The sequence below is a fragment of the Hydractinia symbiolongicarpus genome, chromosome 8 (genome assembly GCF_029227915.1).
Source record: "Hydractinia symbiolongicarpus strain clone_291-10 chromosome 8, HSymV2.1, whole genome shotgun sequence".
Lineage (NCBI taxonomy): Eukaryota > Metazoa > Cnidaria > Hydrozoa > Anthoathecata > Hydractiniidae > Hydractinia > Hydractinia symbiolongicarpus.
The window spans coordinates 20,674,987-20,694,472 of NC_079882.1; the positions used below are offsets into that span (position 1 = coordinate 20,674,987).

A 19,486-nucleotide genomic window follows, 5' to 3' on the forward strand; every position below is an offset into this window, starting at 1 on the left:
CAGCGCTCCTCCCTGTAACTGCGAGTACGATGGTGAAAATCAGTAGACCAACAGCCGAGACGATACTCGCTATAGTAAGACCCTGCTCCTTGAACAAGATCTTGAGCTTTTCAAGCAGAGACGTGTCATCTCCAACCATTTTCATCAGCGTGTCCTTGATGGCTGTCAGCTGGCTATGGATGTCGGAGGATAATAGCCCGTGTGCTTCTCGTGTGGCCTCTTTTTGATCCTGCATGTTTTCAATCTTTTCCTTAAACTTTGATATATCCCTGTCCAGGGTAGCTCGTTGTTCCTCGGTTGCCCCGGCCTTCTGCGCCTCGAGTCTTTTCACCTTGGCCTCCGCCTTACCGCTATCGTATAGGATCATCTTGCTTTTCAAGTTTTTCAAGTTGCCACTTAGTGTTTGAAGTTCGAGGTTAAGCCCCCTTCTCTCGCGTTCGATATCATCGGCATTCTCCTCAACGTGAGCGATCTCGTTTAGCGGTTTCTGGGCCGCTGCCTTACCCCCCCTGTTAAGTGTAGTGGTATAGTCGGGAAACCCCATGGCTCGCACGCTTTTTGCCTTCAAATTCTTTATTATCTCTCCAGCGCTTCTTAATCCATGACCCCTCTCCTTCATAATAGTTTCCGTAATATCTGCACCCTGAAAAAAAGACAATCCCTTCCATTCTAAACTCGTCGTAATATCTCGCAACGGGATGCCCCAGCTTCTTACTAATAATGTGGTTTTAAAGAGCGTCGGCCTTTGATCTTAATGTATCTTCCCTCAACATGTCCAAATTCATCACATTCGATAGCCAATCTGTACCTGGGGAAGTACAAGTCGATCCTATATCTATCAACATGATGCTGCACCACCATATCTTCGCTGTCAAAAGCGATGTTGATAGCGCTAAGGGTACCTTTCTCCTTAGATAAAAGCTTTATGTTTTGAATTTCCATACCGCAACACTCCGCAATTTTAATAGCCTCCAAACTTTTACAGCGAACGAAGATTTCCATAACATCCCTAGCGGAAATAAATATATCGTGCCCATTTTTTCCACGTGCTAGCATACCAGCCTGGGATGATTGCGATTCGAAAAGTTGATCCTTGGGGTCAGGATCATATAATAATCCCACCAGAGCGAGGATCTCTAAAGGTAGGTGCTGCTCCATTGTATAGTCGGACATAGTATGACTATGTTGTGGTAGTATACTATCACAACAGCCTAGCAGGTCCAGGACACGTTGCGTCTTGCCACAGATTGTCGGGCCTGTAAAAATGCAGGTGTGCGGTTCCTTGACAACGTCTAGCATTTTATTAAACGCCCTGTTTTTTATGGATTTTAGGGTATTTCGAAAGGCAATCGGAACAGATCAACGCGCCGCTGTGGTTGTTGACAAGAGACCCCTTACAGGCGGGGCAGTACGTGGTCTTGTATATGAGGGCAAGGGGATCAAACACTATCTTACCATCTAGGTAACACAATACCTTGTGATATCTCTCGAAGAGCCGCGACTTTTTCTAAGAGATGGGTCAGGTCCCGCAGTTAAAAAAGGGTATCTTGATCGGTGATTTCAAAAACTCAATGTACCGTGCCACAATGCCGTGTGAAAACAAGGTATAGAGGCGTAGGTAATTTTCGTCTTGTCGGGACCCTTTAATTTCCTTATCAATCCTGGCAATGTCTAACATTTATTTTTTCGGAACTATACTCGCGGGTTTCCACCCTTTTTTTACAGCCATCTCGCGACTGGCCCTACCTGCGGCAAAATAGGCCGTCATTTTCATGACATCGTTTATGTCCATCTTGGCAGAGGGTCTCGTAATTCCTAGGAATTTTTTACCCGCAAGGGAATACCCAAAAGTGAAACCTAGATCTACGAAGTTTTCGTAGAGCATGTCCAAAATTTCCTTTTCCTGTGGAGTTATGTTGCTTGCCATGTGAGGTGTTGCTTTTGTAGTCATTTATTTAGTGCATTTTAAAAATATCAATTTGAGGCTTGCCCTGTTGAGGCTCAGGACGAATCGCGGGCTTGTGAGGTTCTCCACCATTTTTTCCTCAAAATTTATACCATACCCCTACTCCTATCGCGAGCACGGCAAGCGTCCCCACACCGTAGATGTAGACGTTTGACTGTACAGAACTGGCCCCAGAAGAGGTTTTGATTGTAGATTCTACGGTACCCTTTTTGTTGTTTCATTTTTTCCTTCCTCTTCTTCATCAGTGCCGCCAACTTGTGACCCTGCGCAACTCTTTCCGGATGCTTTACTGGTCTCGTAATAACTCTCTCTTCTTGTCTCTGTTCTTCAGTCATTTATTTTAAGTCATAAAACTTAGAATTAATCACTTTTTACTACAAGATGGATGAATAGATAAGCTTCGAGGGTCTCCAAAGTCTCTCTTATCCCTTTGAGTATAGCTCCGGGGGTATTTAGATCCCTCTCAAAGTATCTCGGGGACTCCCTAAAGGTCATGGGTTCTTTCTTTTGGAGTCCAAGTTTTCGAAGTCTCTTGTCAGCAGCAACTTTTCCCGGATTCTTTTTGTTTAATTCAACAATTTTTTCCGTGACCTGAGGTTGCTGCTGATTGAAAATAACATTACAGACGCTGCTCATCTTTGTTCTCATTAGCCCCCGCCCCATCATCTTTTTTGCTCATATGCCGGGCCGTATGAGTCATCAACAGGAGGGGAGCCAAATATTTTCCTATCGTGCAGTACATGAGAATTGAGATCTGTCATGGCGTCTTTGATAATAAGGTCTTCCTCAATATCTTGCCGAAGATCCTCAACACTATCAATATCCACGATTTTCCGACGATGTTAGCGTAAAGGTTGACTACATGAGTAGTTAACGCTTTAGCCGTTTTTTCTCCCTTCTCTTGGAGCTCACGTTGAAAGTACTCAGCATATACCTTTTCGATGGATTCATCATGGGCCTTGTCAATAAAGCCTTCGTTACATTCTTTCAGCAAGAGATGTCCCCTGCCTTTTCGCAGAGCTTCCTTCAAGGCTTAGTATCACAGCGATGCTTAGAAACTCTTCCATTTATTCAGAAATACTTACACTTACACTGAATAGGCAATTTGCTTAAAACACAAGCGGAAAGGTATGTAAAGGTATGTGTCGTCGTGCACAACCCTCATGTCATAAAACGCCAAGAACCCGAGCTTGTTTTGTTCGTACGTGACCATTCCCTGGTTGTGCACCCTGAAACCTACGTTCTTTGCAATGTCCAAACCTTGCTCCTTTAGCGTGCTCATGTACCTGGACCAAGTCACGGCATTTTGGTTCTTTAATTTGCCCTTGCACGAAAATTCGTACCCTCTTTTTCTTCAACGAAATAGCACTTGGCCGTCAGGGCAATCATGCGAAACCCTATGAATTCCGCTTTGAATTACCCTCTCGTTCGATTCGAGTATTTATTGATGACGAGCCAGTTTTTCACGTCCTTGTCGTAATCGTCAAGCAGTTCAGGGCGAACGACATCTCGCAACTCTTCCTTAGAGATGGCACAATAGGCACTGTCAGTGTCCATGTAGATCTATTCGAAATCTAAACGATTCACGTACTTATCTATAAAATCGTAGTAAAAATCCAACATACGAAGTTTGGCTAGTTGGTACACCACGATACCACACTGGTAGGCTCTATCGATGCTGCACTTGTGTTTGCCCTTCCTAAGCTCGTATGCATCTCCGATCTCCTCAAGATCTTCGAGGTACAGAGATCTCATCGCCGCATCAACCTCCTTTTCATCTATCGTAAACGTAGTATTTGCGTGCCTAGCCAAATCCTCAATCATCTTACCGTAAGCTGTTCCCCTTTAACTTGACCGTACCCCCCGCAATACGTTTGTGGGGGTCTTTATCACCCTGTCGTCGTGCATCCGCAATCTCATCCGGAAACCATGCAAATGGTTTATCTCGAGTATACTTGAGGAACTGGTGAAAAACAGTCACTTTCAGCCCATGGTCAGGGTACCATTTCAGTACAGGGGTATACAGCAAGATTTTTTCGGCTTTCATCAACCCCAAAAACTTATCCGTACCTGGAACACGCTTGCGCCCCGTAATTTGCAAGTACTCGTGCATGTGCTCGGGGATGTGATTGTCGGGTATCTCCTTAACGACAAATAGCGGGGTCATTTCGCTGAATTTTTCACGCAGATTTTCAGGTACCTCAATATCAACCTGCGCAAACCCAAAGAGTGATCCATCTCGCACGCCTGGCGTCAGTAGCTCTAAGTTATGCGTTGATGTCGGTGTAGCCACCTTGACCAGCTTTTCTTTCCCACATGGAAAGTCTTGCATCAGGGTACTCGGGTAGAGCATGTTTGCGTCGTACTCTAGAATGGTCTTGCACTCGTGGGGTTCCTCGTACACGTGAGATCTGATACCCGTCCGCAAGAGCTCGTAGGCCTCATTCTTTGTACATTTTTTACACGATTTCCGTACCTCTTTACAATTCTTACAAGCCTTGCTATAGAAAGAGTCCTTGCACTTGTGCTTGCAGGGTTGCCCTGGAGCGTATAGCTCCAACTTTGGGTTTAGCCGTAGAGACTTGTTCAAAACGTAGCGCAACGACATACCTGGAACACTTACCACGTCCTTCAAATTGTCTATCTCGTCGTCGTAATACCGCGACCTCGTCTTGCCCACAGCCTCGATGAACGGCTCCACGTCGACTAGATTGTACTCGCGCAGTCAGTCCATCATGGTGACGCAGCCTCGTTTGAAAAACTCAGCTCGCAATGTTTCATACTCTCCAGGAGATAGCGTGTTTTTCCACTTAACCGGCTATAGAAGTGTTCTTGCGCCACAGGCCCGATATGGTTCAACTTGTCGTAGCTCGTTAACCACTCATACGGAAACACGAGATCTGGAGCTTACATTCAAGAGACTTGCACCAACTGTCGTAGCTCATACCAGGAGCAAGGAAATTTTTAATGTCGAGATGTTTTTAATGTCGGGAAATTTAAACCTCGAGTTTGTGAGGAACATGCAGTCGTTGTCTTTCTTCGCTACCTTGATCTTGTCATCCTGCGCAATTTCTTCGACAAAATACCGCTTGATCATGCTGATGTCGTACTTGCCGCTGTTAAATCCAATTACCGTTACTTGGTTTACCCACTCGTTCCACGTATCCTGGTTGCTTTTAAATAGCATGTCAAAATCGTCGGGTTTGGGGTACATCCTTTCGACTTCTTTCACAATGAGGGCATGCCTCTTTTCCAGCTGCTCCACAAACTGTTTAACCAAGACCTTGGGATCATCGTGCTCAATGAACGTCGGGTGGTTATTCAAACTATCGGCAATACCGACAGGGATATGTCTCGAGAAGTATGTCAGATCAGGGGTTTGCTGGTAATTTAAAGGTAGTAGGAGGGCTTTGAAGTCAAACACGATATAGTGAGGATAGGCCCTGAATTCCTTCTTAAAGTACCTCTTGATTTTGGGTGGTTTTTCACATTCCCAGACCGTGACGAGGTTGTAACCTAAACACTTTATCACCCTTTCCTTAGACTGGGTTGCAGCGTACCGTTTCTTGTCCGCGTTGGTTCTCTCGGGCTGACAGGTACATCCGTGCAACTTAGAACCGTTGTATTCAAATACGGTGTTTGAAATGGGCTCATAACCGTCAACCTTATACAACTCATGCCCCGATGTATTTCGCATAACAAATTCTCCTCCGTGGCCACATAGCGGGTGATGGATATGTCTTCCATTTTCCATCGACATGTATTCAATCCATTTTGATGCATCGTAGCTAAAACCTTCACCGTAAAAGACTTTCTCCGCCTTGCTCGGCATACGTTTCACCCTCTCGCCTTTGCAAATTATTGTCGTCCTGACACCCTCGCATTCGTTATTCTTATGCCGCGATAAGTGATTGCTTTTGGTAAACATTTGTTTGCATACCTTGTATTCCCATTTTTGTTGGGCCAGCACGTCTAAATCCTTGATGAAAAAACAGTGCCCGTCCAGCATACCAATATTGATGTCATCTAAACCCTTTTTGTACTGCTTTTGCCCATAGACGAGTCGCCATGGTGCCTTCCCAGAGTTTGTCTTGGGCTCAAAGACTCTGATATTGATCTTGAATTGTTTGTCAACGCCCTCCAGTTCCACCAGCCTCGTAGGGCGCACGTCCTTACGTTTTAGCTTAGGGTTCCCGTAGTACTTTCGGGCTAATGCGAGGGCTGGTCTTGTAAGAAACTCTGTTCCTCGTACTACGTCAGCCCTCTCCCTTACAGCTAAACATCTCCAAAAACATAAGTTGTCCGTTCTGGCATTTTTCCCATCCATGCCGTAGATGCACATCTTGTTTCAAAGCCAATCCGGGAGGGGGGCTGCATCCCAAAAGAGGCTCACGCGTGCTTATGACCTTGATCCTTACATGATCGAAGACAATTTTCCCTTCATATGCTCCTACGGTCTCGGTGGTCCTATCCGGTGGCAAGTAGGCCTTACTCCAAAACTCACCATCCTCCAGATCGAGGCGCTTCATTTCGCATTTTTCTATGAATGCTTCAATTTCGGCGATGCTTGATAATGACCTGGAACTCTTATTTTTATGGTAATCAGACACGCAACCTCCACCGTTGTAAATATCACAGCTGAAACTATACACGACCCTAACGCGCATTTCCATGTAGGGTTCAATTTTTCGCATCATCGCGTCCTTTAGAAGTTGGTTCAAATGCTTGTTAAAGCGCCATGTTTTGACCCTATTTTCATCTTCCAGCATTTGGATATCACCCCCCTCCCGATGTTCAATGTCCTCCGTGTCGTAGTAGTCCTCATGTGCTTCCTGTTCTACCTCGTCGTGGAGCGTTGTGACTCCCGAAATTTGTTCCCTCGCCTTGTCTTAGTAGAGGGCAACGGTATCCTGCACGTCTCGTAATCGTTTGGCAAGAGCGTCGCGAGTTGCTGCTACTGGTGCCGACACGGTGCTGTATAGTTTACTAATTGCTTTCCTGAGCAAGTTGGGAATTTCCCCTACTCAACTTTATTGGTCAGGTGTTGCTGCACATGCGTTGATTTTTTGCTGTTTGTCACCGGATTTTGTGGGATGAGGCGCGATGACACAAGTGATAAACTGTATGTTGATTTTTATAAGGGTTTAACCGTGGAACTTTGAAAAATCTAAACAACATATGAAAAAAATATTCTTAACTACACCGCAACCTTTATTTCTCTTTGTTTATCTATATCATAAGCCATTATATCTCCCTTCCCCTTCTACTCGAGTCTGTGCGCTAAGTTAACTAAAACATTAGGACCGATACATAGAAGATATCCCATAGAAATTCTTTTCTAGGGGATTTTTGGGAAATGGCATAGTCACGTCTGAAGATTTGCCATGCTTTGGCGGGGACTTTAGGTCATCTAAATACGACTTATTAATTTAGGCTTGCCTTGTAAAGTATGTTGACTGACATCAAATCAGTTTGAAATACTTTCTATTCTTTGAAATAAAGATTTTTAACGGTATGAAATATTTAAGCATTCAATGTTTTTCTTTTATAACAAGTTAGTTTTACATTGACAGTACATTTTTTGACTTATAAGTGTTACACCAACTTTATATGCCGCCAAATTTAATTCAGGTGACTAGAAGCCGCGCCAACTTTGTCCCTAGTGCTTGTTTCTCTTTCTGACGATATTACAGATAGCGATGTCGATTAACCGCCGTTCATTCCCTATTCAGGCGGGTGTATTTATTGTTATGCATTTTTTCTGGTGCATTATCCAGAAAAAAGCCTTCAGGTCTGCATCCATATTATAATACATACGTCTGTCTGTCTGTCACGCAAAAAGGTAGCTTAGCTGGCGCAAGTAGCGAGAGGAACGCAATGCGGTATAAAAAGGACGGGCAAACCCGTGGATTTTTCCACGGGCCACCGACTAGTTTGTGTTAAATTACTTCTGCAGGCTACGTTACGTTGAGACTTCGAGCCTCGTGATTCTAAAAAAACACATTTTAACCAAGACTTTTTTTTGCCCTTGGGCAATAAACAGATTTCTTCATTGCATGTTTGTGTTGGAAATTAAACCTTCTTACTTTGAAAATGAAAGCTCCTAACCGTGTAAGCAATAACGAATCAAAAACCTATAGCGAGTACAATAGATTCCCAGTGTTCTTTTCACGTACATTATCAATATCTTCCCTATTATAAGGTAATTACAAATTTAGAAAGATGGACCCGAAGCAAAAGTTAATATTTCAGTATCGCGAATCACCAAAGATGATTAATGATTATTATAAAATAGTATAAAAATAAAAAAAAATTGGAACTAATCAAAATATTCTGATATGAAAGAAATACAGTCATTTATAGTAAATGAATGATAAACAATGCAAATTTATATATAAGAACAAATGTTCACATCGAAAATCTCTGCAAGGCAATACATTGTAACAATGGAGTGGTTATTACACCTCATGAAAAACATCAACATTGTTACACAAAGAGAAGATAAGATTAGGAGGCGTTTTATTTCGGTTTAATTTGACTTCTCCAGAATTTTCTTTACAATTCAACTCGACAGAACTGGGGAATTAAGGTGACTATCTGTCTACCCGACAGACTAGGCTAGCTCATCAAAAATAAGTAACATTTCCAATACCATTGTATAAAATTATTGACCATTATATATATGTTAGATATGTATTAAGCAACAAATATTCATGACTTTTAACACATAGCTTTATTCAATTCAGACTTTGGTGATGTGATGATATAACGGTGTGTTAGCACGTGCAAATTGTGATTGGTTAATTTGATTCAATTACTACTGGTTACAACAACTTGCGGTTTTCCCTTTGTTTTGATTGTCCTTGTCTATTACTACCCCAGAGGAGGCTTCACTTTGAGCAGCACCGGCTTGGTGCTTACGTAAGATGTCCTGCGTTAATTGCATAAATGCTTCCTCAACACATATATTGTCCTTTGCGCTGGTTTCATAAAACCTTATTCCATGTTCACGAGCAATCTAGGTTAGAAAAAAATAAATAGTTATCATGCTTAACCCGATGCAGGATGACTGAGTACTTCTAACAACTATACAAGACAAAACATATTTCATAATTATTTATACGTGAACACATGTCACTGCATTCAAAGTTCCTGTAGTATGGCTACTGCTATTTGAAAGTAATATTTGCGTGCTGTGCATAAACTCAGGTGGAAAACATGAAAATAACATACCCCTTCTCCTTTCTCCTTATTTACCATTCTTTTGTCTTCCATATCACATTTGTTTCCGAGGATCATTCGCTCCACTCCTTCACTTGCATGCTGGGAAAGATTAATTGTAATATAGTTAAAGCGTGTATAAAAGAAATGTGGCATTCTTAAAAAAATAAAAGTAAATTTAAAGTCAACGTATTAGTTTTCTTTTGAGCATTACTCAATTAAATGACACAAGTTTACCTCATCGATGTTACGGAGCCATTTAGCGATGTTGTCAAACGTCTTTTCTTGTGTTATATCATAAACTAACATTATTCCCTAAATACAGCAAACAATGAGTTAGACCTGCTATTGTGAGAAACGAACACAAAAATTCACGATTTTGCTGTACAAAATATCTTTATGGATATTCACTTCACTTCAAAGCTTTTTTTATTTATTATTTTTCCAAAGATAAGGCAGGGTAGTTCACCATCTCTTCTTATAATGCACAACAAAAAGGTGGCTGACTTCATTACTTATTAAAGTAACGTTAACCCTATTTGATATGGTTTTTTTTAGCCCTTTAGGGTGGAGGGGTTAAGTGCCTGTTGGTCATAAATTCTTAGAGTAGAAGTGCAGAGTAGTACATATGACATAAAATTTGACAGAATTGTAGTATTAAAAAATAGGAAAGCACAATGTTTACCTTAGGACTAATACAGAAAACAGACAGAAGTTATCAAAAGTGCATAAATAGTTTGCACATCATAATTTTTTGTTTGTTTTTATAATGTATAAATCGTGATATGATTTAAAAAATATTAAAACAGATAATGCTTCACAGACGTATATCTACACACCACCTACCATTGCACCACGGTAATACGACGTTGTAATTGTATGAAAGCGTTCTTGACCAGCTGTGTCCCTAAAACAAAATTTTGAGATAAAAAATTTAACCTGTTATGGTTATTTATTCATTCATTTATTTATTTACTAATTTAATAATCGATAGGAAGAGGAACAACAGATAAGATGTGTCATTTGAATTTTAATGTCTGCAATGACCCGTGGTAGAGCGTAGAGCTTGAAACACTGATCAAGAAAGTGTTAGGATTGTGCGTTTTCAACGAACATTTAAAGAAATATTGGGGTTTCAAAGTTCTTTGATGATGTCATCAATCCGTCTGTCCTAAAACGGGTGGGTGGACCCAAGTTTAGGAAATTGGTCTTATTTTAAACCAAGGTCGTCCCTAGTTATTCATGCAGGGGTTAACGTCGATAGTTTACAAGTTATTTAGGCCTGAAATTAAAAGTGAATTGCAATAGCATCACTAATTACAAAAATGCTGTTGACATCAGTCAATGGATTGATGTTATTCTTTGAAGGCAGAAATTAACAAAGAAGACTTTAATAACTTTTCCAGTAACTATATAGAAATATGAAAAAATCCACCTTGCCTGTCACAGACACACACAATTGCTGTATTATTATAATAAATTTATTCATTTATGTAATATTTATAGTCTCTTTGTTATGAACTACTGCTAAAAGTAAAAAAAAATGGTAACATGTAATAAAACAAAAAATCTATTATATATATGTAACTTATGAAACAATATTAAAAAATCAAACAAGACGTATGATATACGCAAACAACCTCGCGAATAAAGTTTACAAAAAGCTGTCTATCAAATTGGGATTTTTGTTACGAAGTTAGAAACGACATATTTTACTATTTAGATACGCAATAGTATTTGTTACACACTTATTTTTCAAAATTGATTTGTGAGACCTTCCTGAACGGAAAATTCCTCGAACTTTTAATTTTCGATGGGTCCGTCTTGGGTGAACCGACTGACAGGAAGAAGAAAGACCACAAACCCACAAACCCCAAAATTTGCGAAATTCATTAATTCAGTTAATTCTGCCTACATTCACTTTTAAAAAGTTTGGTGGAAACACCTTTATTTACTAGTTAGTTAAACAAGTGTTTTGAACACTTGTCTTACCTTTTTAAAAAAGAAAAAAGAAAAAAAAAGTAAAAATAGTTACCAAGATGAGATTCGAACACACGACGACTCCCGTGTCGGGGCTCAGAGAGGCAAAAATTTCCATTCTTGTAGGACACATTTGCGTTTTAATACAAGCTCACGAGCTTGTAAAAAGGTAAAAACCACAATATGCAAATATTAAATATGGACATGCAAATGACCAAAATACTAGAAGACACTACAACATACAGAAAAAAATGTAAACAAATTGGGACAAGAAGGACTGTCCAGTTTTAATAAAAAGAAAAAGAGTAAAATACACATACCATATCTGTAATTTTATTTTTTTGCCATCTACTTCAACAGTTTTTATTTTGAAATCAATTCCTAAATCAAGATTTAAAACGTTTTAGTAGTACTTTTTAAATAACAATAATTAAAAACAGATGAAATGGCAACTGTGTAAAGGATTAAATTTTAAACATTTGCGACTGAATGTAGCAGGCTTATGTAAATTGCATGCATGTACACAATGTACATGTATAAATCTAATAGCATACACGAAATAACGTACACGTCCTCCAATGTTGAATCCTGTAACACAGCGTTTCCTGAATTAGGATTTTATGCACACAAATTTTTATGCATGGTACATAAGTAAACGTACATGTTTGTGCACAACAATTTCGTGCATGCAAACTGGTCATGGTGCACAACAATCGTTGCACGTAATTTTAACCCTTGCAGGTCATTCATGCTTACAGTGTCTTTAATCTTTGCATGACTATTTCTAACATTCCTACGCTACTTTAACTTTGATTCATATTATGTAAATTTTATTAAGGCAAAAGAGAAAGAGCATGAGCTCAACACAAAACAAAACAATTTCAGGAATTGTTAATTTAAAAAAGGTTGTTTAAAAATTTTGATTTGGAAAACATTCAACGATAGAAATAAGGGTTCGCAGTTCGCTAAATGCGAATCGTTTTTTGAATACTTTTGAATACCCAATTTACACAAACTATCATTGAAAAATACGAATCAAAACTTCAATATATTCTCAAAAGAATAAAAACAACAACAACAACAGTAACAACTAGTGAGCAGTCAAGACATTATGTACATGCCACAACTTTAATGCACCATGTTTTTTTTTGCTTATTTTTCGGACGGCCCATTTTTTTCTTTTGAGAAATAAACGTTGCATTGACACGGTCCTAAAATAATTAGCCTTTACACTAGGTCCATATATCATAAATTCAAGCAAATAAGTAAATTCAAAATTTTGTCCGCTGTTCTGCAAAGTATTCAGCAAAAAAAATTTTACTTTCAAATATGGTAGATTGAATATATAATCACACGAGGGTTGTTTCAAGGAAAGGATATTTTGATTCGCTGTTTGTTCAAACTTATAACAAAATTGATTCGCAAATTGATGAAAAACGAGTCGCAAAGATGCCAAAACAGTTCGCAATGTCAAAAAATTTTTACGTTAATTTGATCCCTGACAATATGGTTTTAATAGATCAGTTTTAAGAGGAAAGGCTTCAAAGTTTTACATAAGTGTTTTTTTATACACATACTAAGTACTAATATACTGTCTGGACTTGAGCAAGTGCATGTATGCAATTAGTTTTTAATTGCTGTTAATTTCTATATTTAGTAAATTTAATTGCCTTTACAACAAGCAAGAAGTAAGCATATCCTGATCCTGTTTGTGTTTTTTGCATAAGCATATCCAAGCTTGAATTTAAATTTTCATTTGGTTATTAAAAAATGATTTGATTTTCCCTTTATGTTTATCAGTTAGGTTTAACCTACAAACCAGGGATCCTGTGATCCAGGCACTTTTTCTTCCATCATTTTTAGGTACCATGTTTAAGGATTGGCAGCTATATGGTATACCAGTTTAAATTCAGCTCAGCTGTCATAAATGTGTTCTATTTTTCGTAGTCGGAATGCATGGCTAGCATTGATTACATGAATAAACCCGACATATATAACTCACAAAACCATGTATCCTGTCTGTTACAATGTTGTCAAGGTTAATGTTTACGTTCATAAATCTAAGTATATACATGTCAACCAAAGTGCATGTATCTTCAGAGAAAGCTGGCCTCCAATTTTTTTAACTGTTCTTGCCATAGTGTTAAATAATAAATATTTAAAGTAGCTAGCCCAAAAAAATCACAAAAACCTATAGTTAGTGGATTGTTTCCACTGGGGGCCACTAGATCAAAAAAGAAACAAAAAATGATAAACTTTAGACTGCCTCAGCTCAATCAAACATAGTAACATTTATAATCTGTGAAGATTGAAAAGAAAAAGAATAAAAAACAAAAAAGAAAAAGATCTCCATTAGAATTTGCTAAATACACGCAAAGAAAACAGACTGTTCAATAAAAATCTAAATCTAAAATCTAAAAAACTACAGGGTATAAGTTCCATCATGTTGAAAAAGTAAAAGAGTATTTTCTTTTTTTAAATCTGGTGATCCTAGTGATGTAAACAATTACAGCCTGATTTCTATCCTTCCAGTTGTCATGAAAGTGTATAAGAAAATTGTCCATGTTGAGTTTATATTAGAGAATAATTTGCTAAATACTGAATGATCTGGTTTTTGAAAACTGCATTCCACTTCCGCTTCTGATTATATTTTGAATGAAAGGAGTAAAGGGAAACATGTTGGAGCAGTTTTAATAGATTTTATAAAAGCTTTTGATAGTGGACCATAAGATTTTTTTTAAAAAGTTTTACTGTTATGGTTTTAGGATGGTCTTTACCTTTCTAATAGACACCAAGTCACCTTGGTGAACAACACTATGTCTGATGTGATTCCTGAGAAGTCCTATGAAGTCTCTTGAGGATCTGTCCTAGGACCATTTTTGTTTCTGCTTTACATAAATGATTTAGATCGCGCAATTCATAACTCTTACTTCCATTTGTATGCAGATGACACAATAATTGTTTAAAGGGGTTACAGGTTAACTGTTGATCTTTTATTTTAGTGACTTAAATGAAAGTCAAGCTTAGGGCAAGGGAAAAAGTTATGAACAATGACAACCAAAACAATGTCTTAAATCATGGACATCGTATTGACACCCAAATTTTACAAATATTCAATTAACCATAATATACATTCTACATAAGCACATACTTTGCTTTGTCAAGTTTTTTGGTAAAAACATTCTTACAGTAACGTAACAAATTATTGCAAATAACGCCAGTTGAAGCAACAACAATGACTTTAAAATTCTTTTAGAGGTATTAATTACCTTAAGGCTATTAGATTTTTTATCAAATATAATCATTCGGTAGCTTATTTTAGAATACTGAAAGTTACTTTGACCTGTTTTGTAGCCATTTCAAAGCTCCTTAACTAAAATCTGCACCTGAATGTGAGTTATGTAAGGTCTAGGAATGGATCCACACTAATAAAGTCACTATAAATACTGATAAAACTGAAGTAATCTACTTTGGAAATAAGACAAAACTGAAAGAAAGTACTGACATCTCTACTTAAAGAAAGATGGTTAAGTACCTAGGTGTTATCTTTGATAGTAATCTAAGTTAAAAAAGTTACATAGTGTTGATCGTATATGCCAACATGGTGTAATGCTAACAACTTATCTTTGAAAAAAGTGAAGAAATTAGATTTTAACATAAATAATTTCTTGGGTAGAGATACTTCAGATTTGAACTTTCCATCTTTAAAGCTATTTATGAGATTGCACTAGCATATTTGATTAACAAACTAACAAACAAACATTTGATTAAGTAAAGGCCAGGATACACTTGAATAATATCATTAAATATATTCTATAATACAGTTATAATTTTTCTACAATATACTTATAATTTGTTAAAATATCGTTATAATTTCATTTAACTTCACAACATCGTTGCCACAACAACGCTAACAGAAAATAGATCTATTGTCACACAAACAAAAGGCATTCGAAACCAGATCACCAACAATATTATTAAAATCAAACTCGATGCCAGGTGTTGAAATTATACATATTATAGCTATATTATAAGAAATTATAAGATATTATAACCATATTTTAAACATATTTTAAGAAATTATATTGATATTATAAGTTATATTTTAGTGATATTGCACAAGTGTATCATGCCCTTAAGTAACATGTTATTTTTTCATTTTGGTGCAAGGTGTTTCAATAGAACTGTTTATATTCCTCTCCAAAGCTTTGGAATAACTTGCCTATTAATATCAGCAAATTAAATAGTCCCCTACAATTCATGGTTGCAGTTAGCAAACATTATAGTTTTAAATAATTATTTATATAATTTTTATATTCCCCTATTAAAAGATTTTTATCTTATTTTCTTTTTTGTTAACTCAATTGAATAATTCCAATGTACTAATATTTCCACAAAGTGGCCTGCAGTGAAAAGAATCCAAAAGCTGTCCACAATCAGAAATATTATTCTGGGCATTGCCACTATAAATACAAATTACTATTATCTTGATTTAAGTTACCATATTTTCCGGTATATAACCCGCGGGTTATAACTTTATTTTTACAACTTCCACCATTGGAGCGGGTTATATTGTGGTGCGGGTTATGTGATAAGTTTCTTATTTTCTGTCACTTACTGTGAAATTTAAAGTTTATACATTCAATGAAGAAAATAGTACCAACAGGATAAAATGCTTACATTAATATAACTGCATACGCGATCCTATATCTACGTAATCTTACTTCAACTACGTGATTTAATTTTTTTTACATAGTGAAATTGCTTTCCTTAACTTTCTATTGCTTGCCATTGCTAATATTACAAGCTCTCTCTGAAACCCAATTCTGGAGATCATTTTTCTTTTGTGCTGAATGTAATTCTAATATATTTATATCTTTGCAATCACATTGAAATGATTTGCTTTTGGTAATAGAGCAATATAGCAGGTATCATTTTTAGGTTTAATTGACACGTATTTCACAACCTAGTGCCCAGGACTTAATTATTAATTCCTGTTAAAAATTTTGAAAAATGTTGAAATTAAAGTATAGATAATAATTTTCTTTTTTTATCTTTGCTACCTTCGAGCAACAGGTGGCCACTGAAAATATCAAAAATAAATATAAAATACAATTAATAAGACACACGCAACATCTCCCCCTCATTGCCGCCATTCATTTTATTATGCACACTGTGATTGCTGATATATAAATAGATAACAAAATTCTATAAGCATTAGGAAAGAACGTTCTGTACATCGCTGTTACAGACAATCCGTGATAATTATGTTGTTTATCTTTATGACAAAAAACCTTAAATATACATAAAAAAACAAGATTTTAATTTAGGTTTATAACCTGATAGAATGGTTTTTCTATTTGTTTGTTTGTTTAATCGCAGGAAGCAAGAGCTATTATTGGCTGAAACTAATGTCTACAAATAAAAAGAAAACAGCATTGTCTGATTTAGTACTCATTATTTCGGCAATCGGAGACAAGGAAGTTAAGACTAAGAGAGTCGCTAGTTCAGACACTTGGTTCTCGTGTTTGAGGTTCACAAGTTTAAACGTCCCCCACTTGTCTCCAGCATGAAAAAACAGAACACACGCACATGTTTATAAAATGATTAGGGTAAGTAAAAACATGCTGAATTTTTTTCTTAACATGATACGGGTTATACAAAGGTGCGGGTTATGCAAAGGTGCGAGTTAGTAAAACACATTGATTGAAATTTTATGCGGGTTATATGAAGGTGTGGGCAATCTGATAGCATCTAGTCTATAACTCCCTAAAAAAGCTAAGCTGTGGGTTATACAATGTGTGGGTTATATACCGGAAAATATGGTACAAAGATATTTTAGCTGACACAAATTAACCAGAAAAGATCTCTGATTGGGAAGCGCATTGTGATGATAATGGCGAAAACCATAACATCCCTAATTAGGGTGATCAAAAGCATGAATAGGGGGATCAGGTGTCTGGATTTTAGGAGCCTCTGCCTAGATCACAGGAAAGGTAAGTTCACGACTGCTACTAAGTACAATGCCATATTTTCATGAAATATTATAGCTGTCCAAGACCTCACTTACCACATTGTATATACTCAAACATGGCAAGTAGTAGGGTTTAAAGCAAGATTTACAAGTCTAATGGTCACTGAAAATTACACGGCAGTTGTATCAAATTTTTATTTTAGGCCTTAGTTTTTACCGGCAATTTAGGTAAGTTTTACTGAGCTGTTGACGAACTTGACGCTACATGTGAAATCAGGTGTCACAAAGCAGTACTATATCTTTCGCCAATTGGGTGAATACACCGCGATTACTGTAAATCACCGGATTGCGTGATTTAGCAATCCTCCTGATCGGAGAGATTCCAGAATCCGGTATTATTTTGCCTCAAATTGCTTTTAAAACAACAAACTATAAAGTCGTCCAAATAATTAAAGGTTATTCTTTTCCAGCTACAGAAAACATATATTATATATTATTATTATTAAGCCAATGGCCATAAGTGTAATATAATTTTAATTTGCATGAAATCAATAACTTATTTATTGTGCTGATTCACTGTTTAAAAAATGCAACACTTGTGTGATTCCGACACTATACATGGATTCCAGAGTGACGTTATTTATTTACTTTTTAGCACAGGAAAAAAGATGCGCTAGGATTTGTATAAGAGCTCTTTTTGTGTATTTGCCGATGCGGTTTAGCTTTGTTGCTGTAGTGATGATTGATATTTTTCTTAAATAACAAATCACACTTGTGCTACATCCGCCATTTCTAAAATTTCGCAGGGTGAAAACAAACCTAGTTCGTAGGGGGAAGAATGCAAAAAATGTGGAAATGGAAGAATAATTAGCTAACGAAAGGTAACCACAATAAAAATCTGTCTGGAAATGATGCTTAACTATCTAGATTTTGCTCTAAAAAAATACCTTTGCTCAAACTTCCTAACATTGTTCTTAAAACTTCAAAATGGGTCTAGCTCTGCACTCTCTTCACCTAAAATACAGAAACTTTTCACCACCAAAAAAATTGTTATGATGTCAAACCGAATCGCCAAATTCATTCTCACGGAAACATTTTTAAGGTTAAAAACTATTATCGAGCGTAGATTCATGTCTTCTGGTTTATTTGAATTCATTTAAAGTCCTAAGGATTCCTTCGTTTGAAGAAATGAACTGATAATTACTTCGCTTTACCTAGGGTGCCCATCTTTTTTCCTGCAATGCAAATGTCAAAGCTGAAAGAGCTTACCGCTGAAAAAATATAAACAACTGAATTTATCTATGTAACTCTCTACTTACAGGTTGCTGATTTATTTATAAATTTAACCTTAAATGCAGTGACTTCATTGAAAAACGAACAACTGTCTAGAAAAAAATCTTTTAGGAACCTTCCTCCTTACAGGTTAAAAGATTAAATTACACGATAGCATGAAGTTGGATTACCTTTTCTTAACTTGAATATCTATTCTCTGAAAATGTTGCTATCTAGGTACGTAACAAAATATAAAAAGAAAAGCAAATCAGTGCCAGCTAATATATAAAAAATACGTTACCTATTGTTGATATAAAAGTTGTGTTAAAGGCATCATCTGAGAACCTAAAGAGAAGACACGTTTTTCCAACACCACTGTCGCCGATTAAAAGTAGTTTGAATAAGTAGTCATATGCTTTTTTGGCCATATTTGAAGATACGGACTTAATAAATTGCTTTCTTAAATACTTCTGTCTTTTACACAATATAGGCCGCCATCATTATTTCCATTTTTAAAAAGTATCAGCCCTCCGTGTTTGAACGTACTACACACATTGCTAAAAATATGTACAATAGTTTGTTTTTAGTTAGTTGGGTCAAGTAAATCTAAACCGGCAAGTAAATAAGTAAACGTTTTAAAGAATGTCGCTTCCGTAATATACGCAAGGGGCGGTGTTGGAGATTGCCGGATCAACATAACGAAAACACTTGACTCCAGTTGAGGTCTTTTTCTTGTGTTGATAACCACGCTATCTAGCTACAACTATGGCGGGAGAATGTCAAAAAGCTTTTTGGACTGTAATTTGGTTTATTTTGTTGATTTGTATTTGCTGGCCAATCGGATTTATATGTGCAATATTTTATGTTTTGTTACAACCATTTTTCCCATGTTGTGCAGGATGTAGTGCATTCAGAAAGCTGTTAAGAGATGGCACAGAACTTCCTGAATTGGCATCTCGTAATATGATTACTGCAAAATCGATGTGTTAAATCTGATGCCTATATTCTGCAAGGAAATTCATTTGGTTTCACAATGATGATCAGAAATTTCGTAGCTAGCTGGGCTGGCTAGA

The 19,486-nt window shown here is 37.1% G+C and overlaps 1 protein-coding gene across 1 annotated transcript; it reads right to left on the minus strand.

Annotated features, from left to right (window-relative positions):
- Positions 1–8,279: 8,279 nt before the first annotated feature.
- LOC130654348 (ras-related protein Rab-10-like) lies at positions 8,280–18,971 on the minus strand. The gene is made up of 6 exons (XM_057456909.1): positions 18,715–18,971; positions 11,488–11,548; positions 10,034–10,094; positions 9,425–9,502; positions 9,200–9,289; positions 8,280–8,984 (listed from the first exon to the last, which is right to left on the minus strand). The coding sequence occupies exons 1-6, from the start codon at positions 18,839–18,841 to the stop codon at positions 8,784–8,786; spliced, it is 618 nt and encodes a 205-aa protein (XP_057312892.1). The 5' UTR covers positions 18,842–18,971; the 3' UTR covers positions 8,280–8,783.
- Between the last annotated feature and the right edge of the window lie 515 nt (positions 18,972–19,486).

Bases quoted from the DNA above. Each gene is read 5' to 3' on its own strand.
- LOC130654348 (XM_057456909.1), bottom strand. From the start codon at position 18,841: ATGGCCAAAAAAGCATATGACTACTTATTCAAACTACTTTTAATCGGC. The intron at 9,503-10,033 runs GTAGGTGGTGTG...TGCTGTATTTAG, and splicing joins CGTATTACCGTGGTGCAATG to GGAATAATGTTAGTTTATGA. The intron at 9,290-9,424 runs GTAAACTTGTGT...AATCTTTCCCAG, and splicing joins GGCTCCGTAACATCGATGAG to CATGCAAGTGAAGGAGTGGA.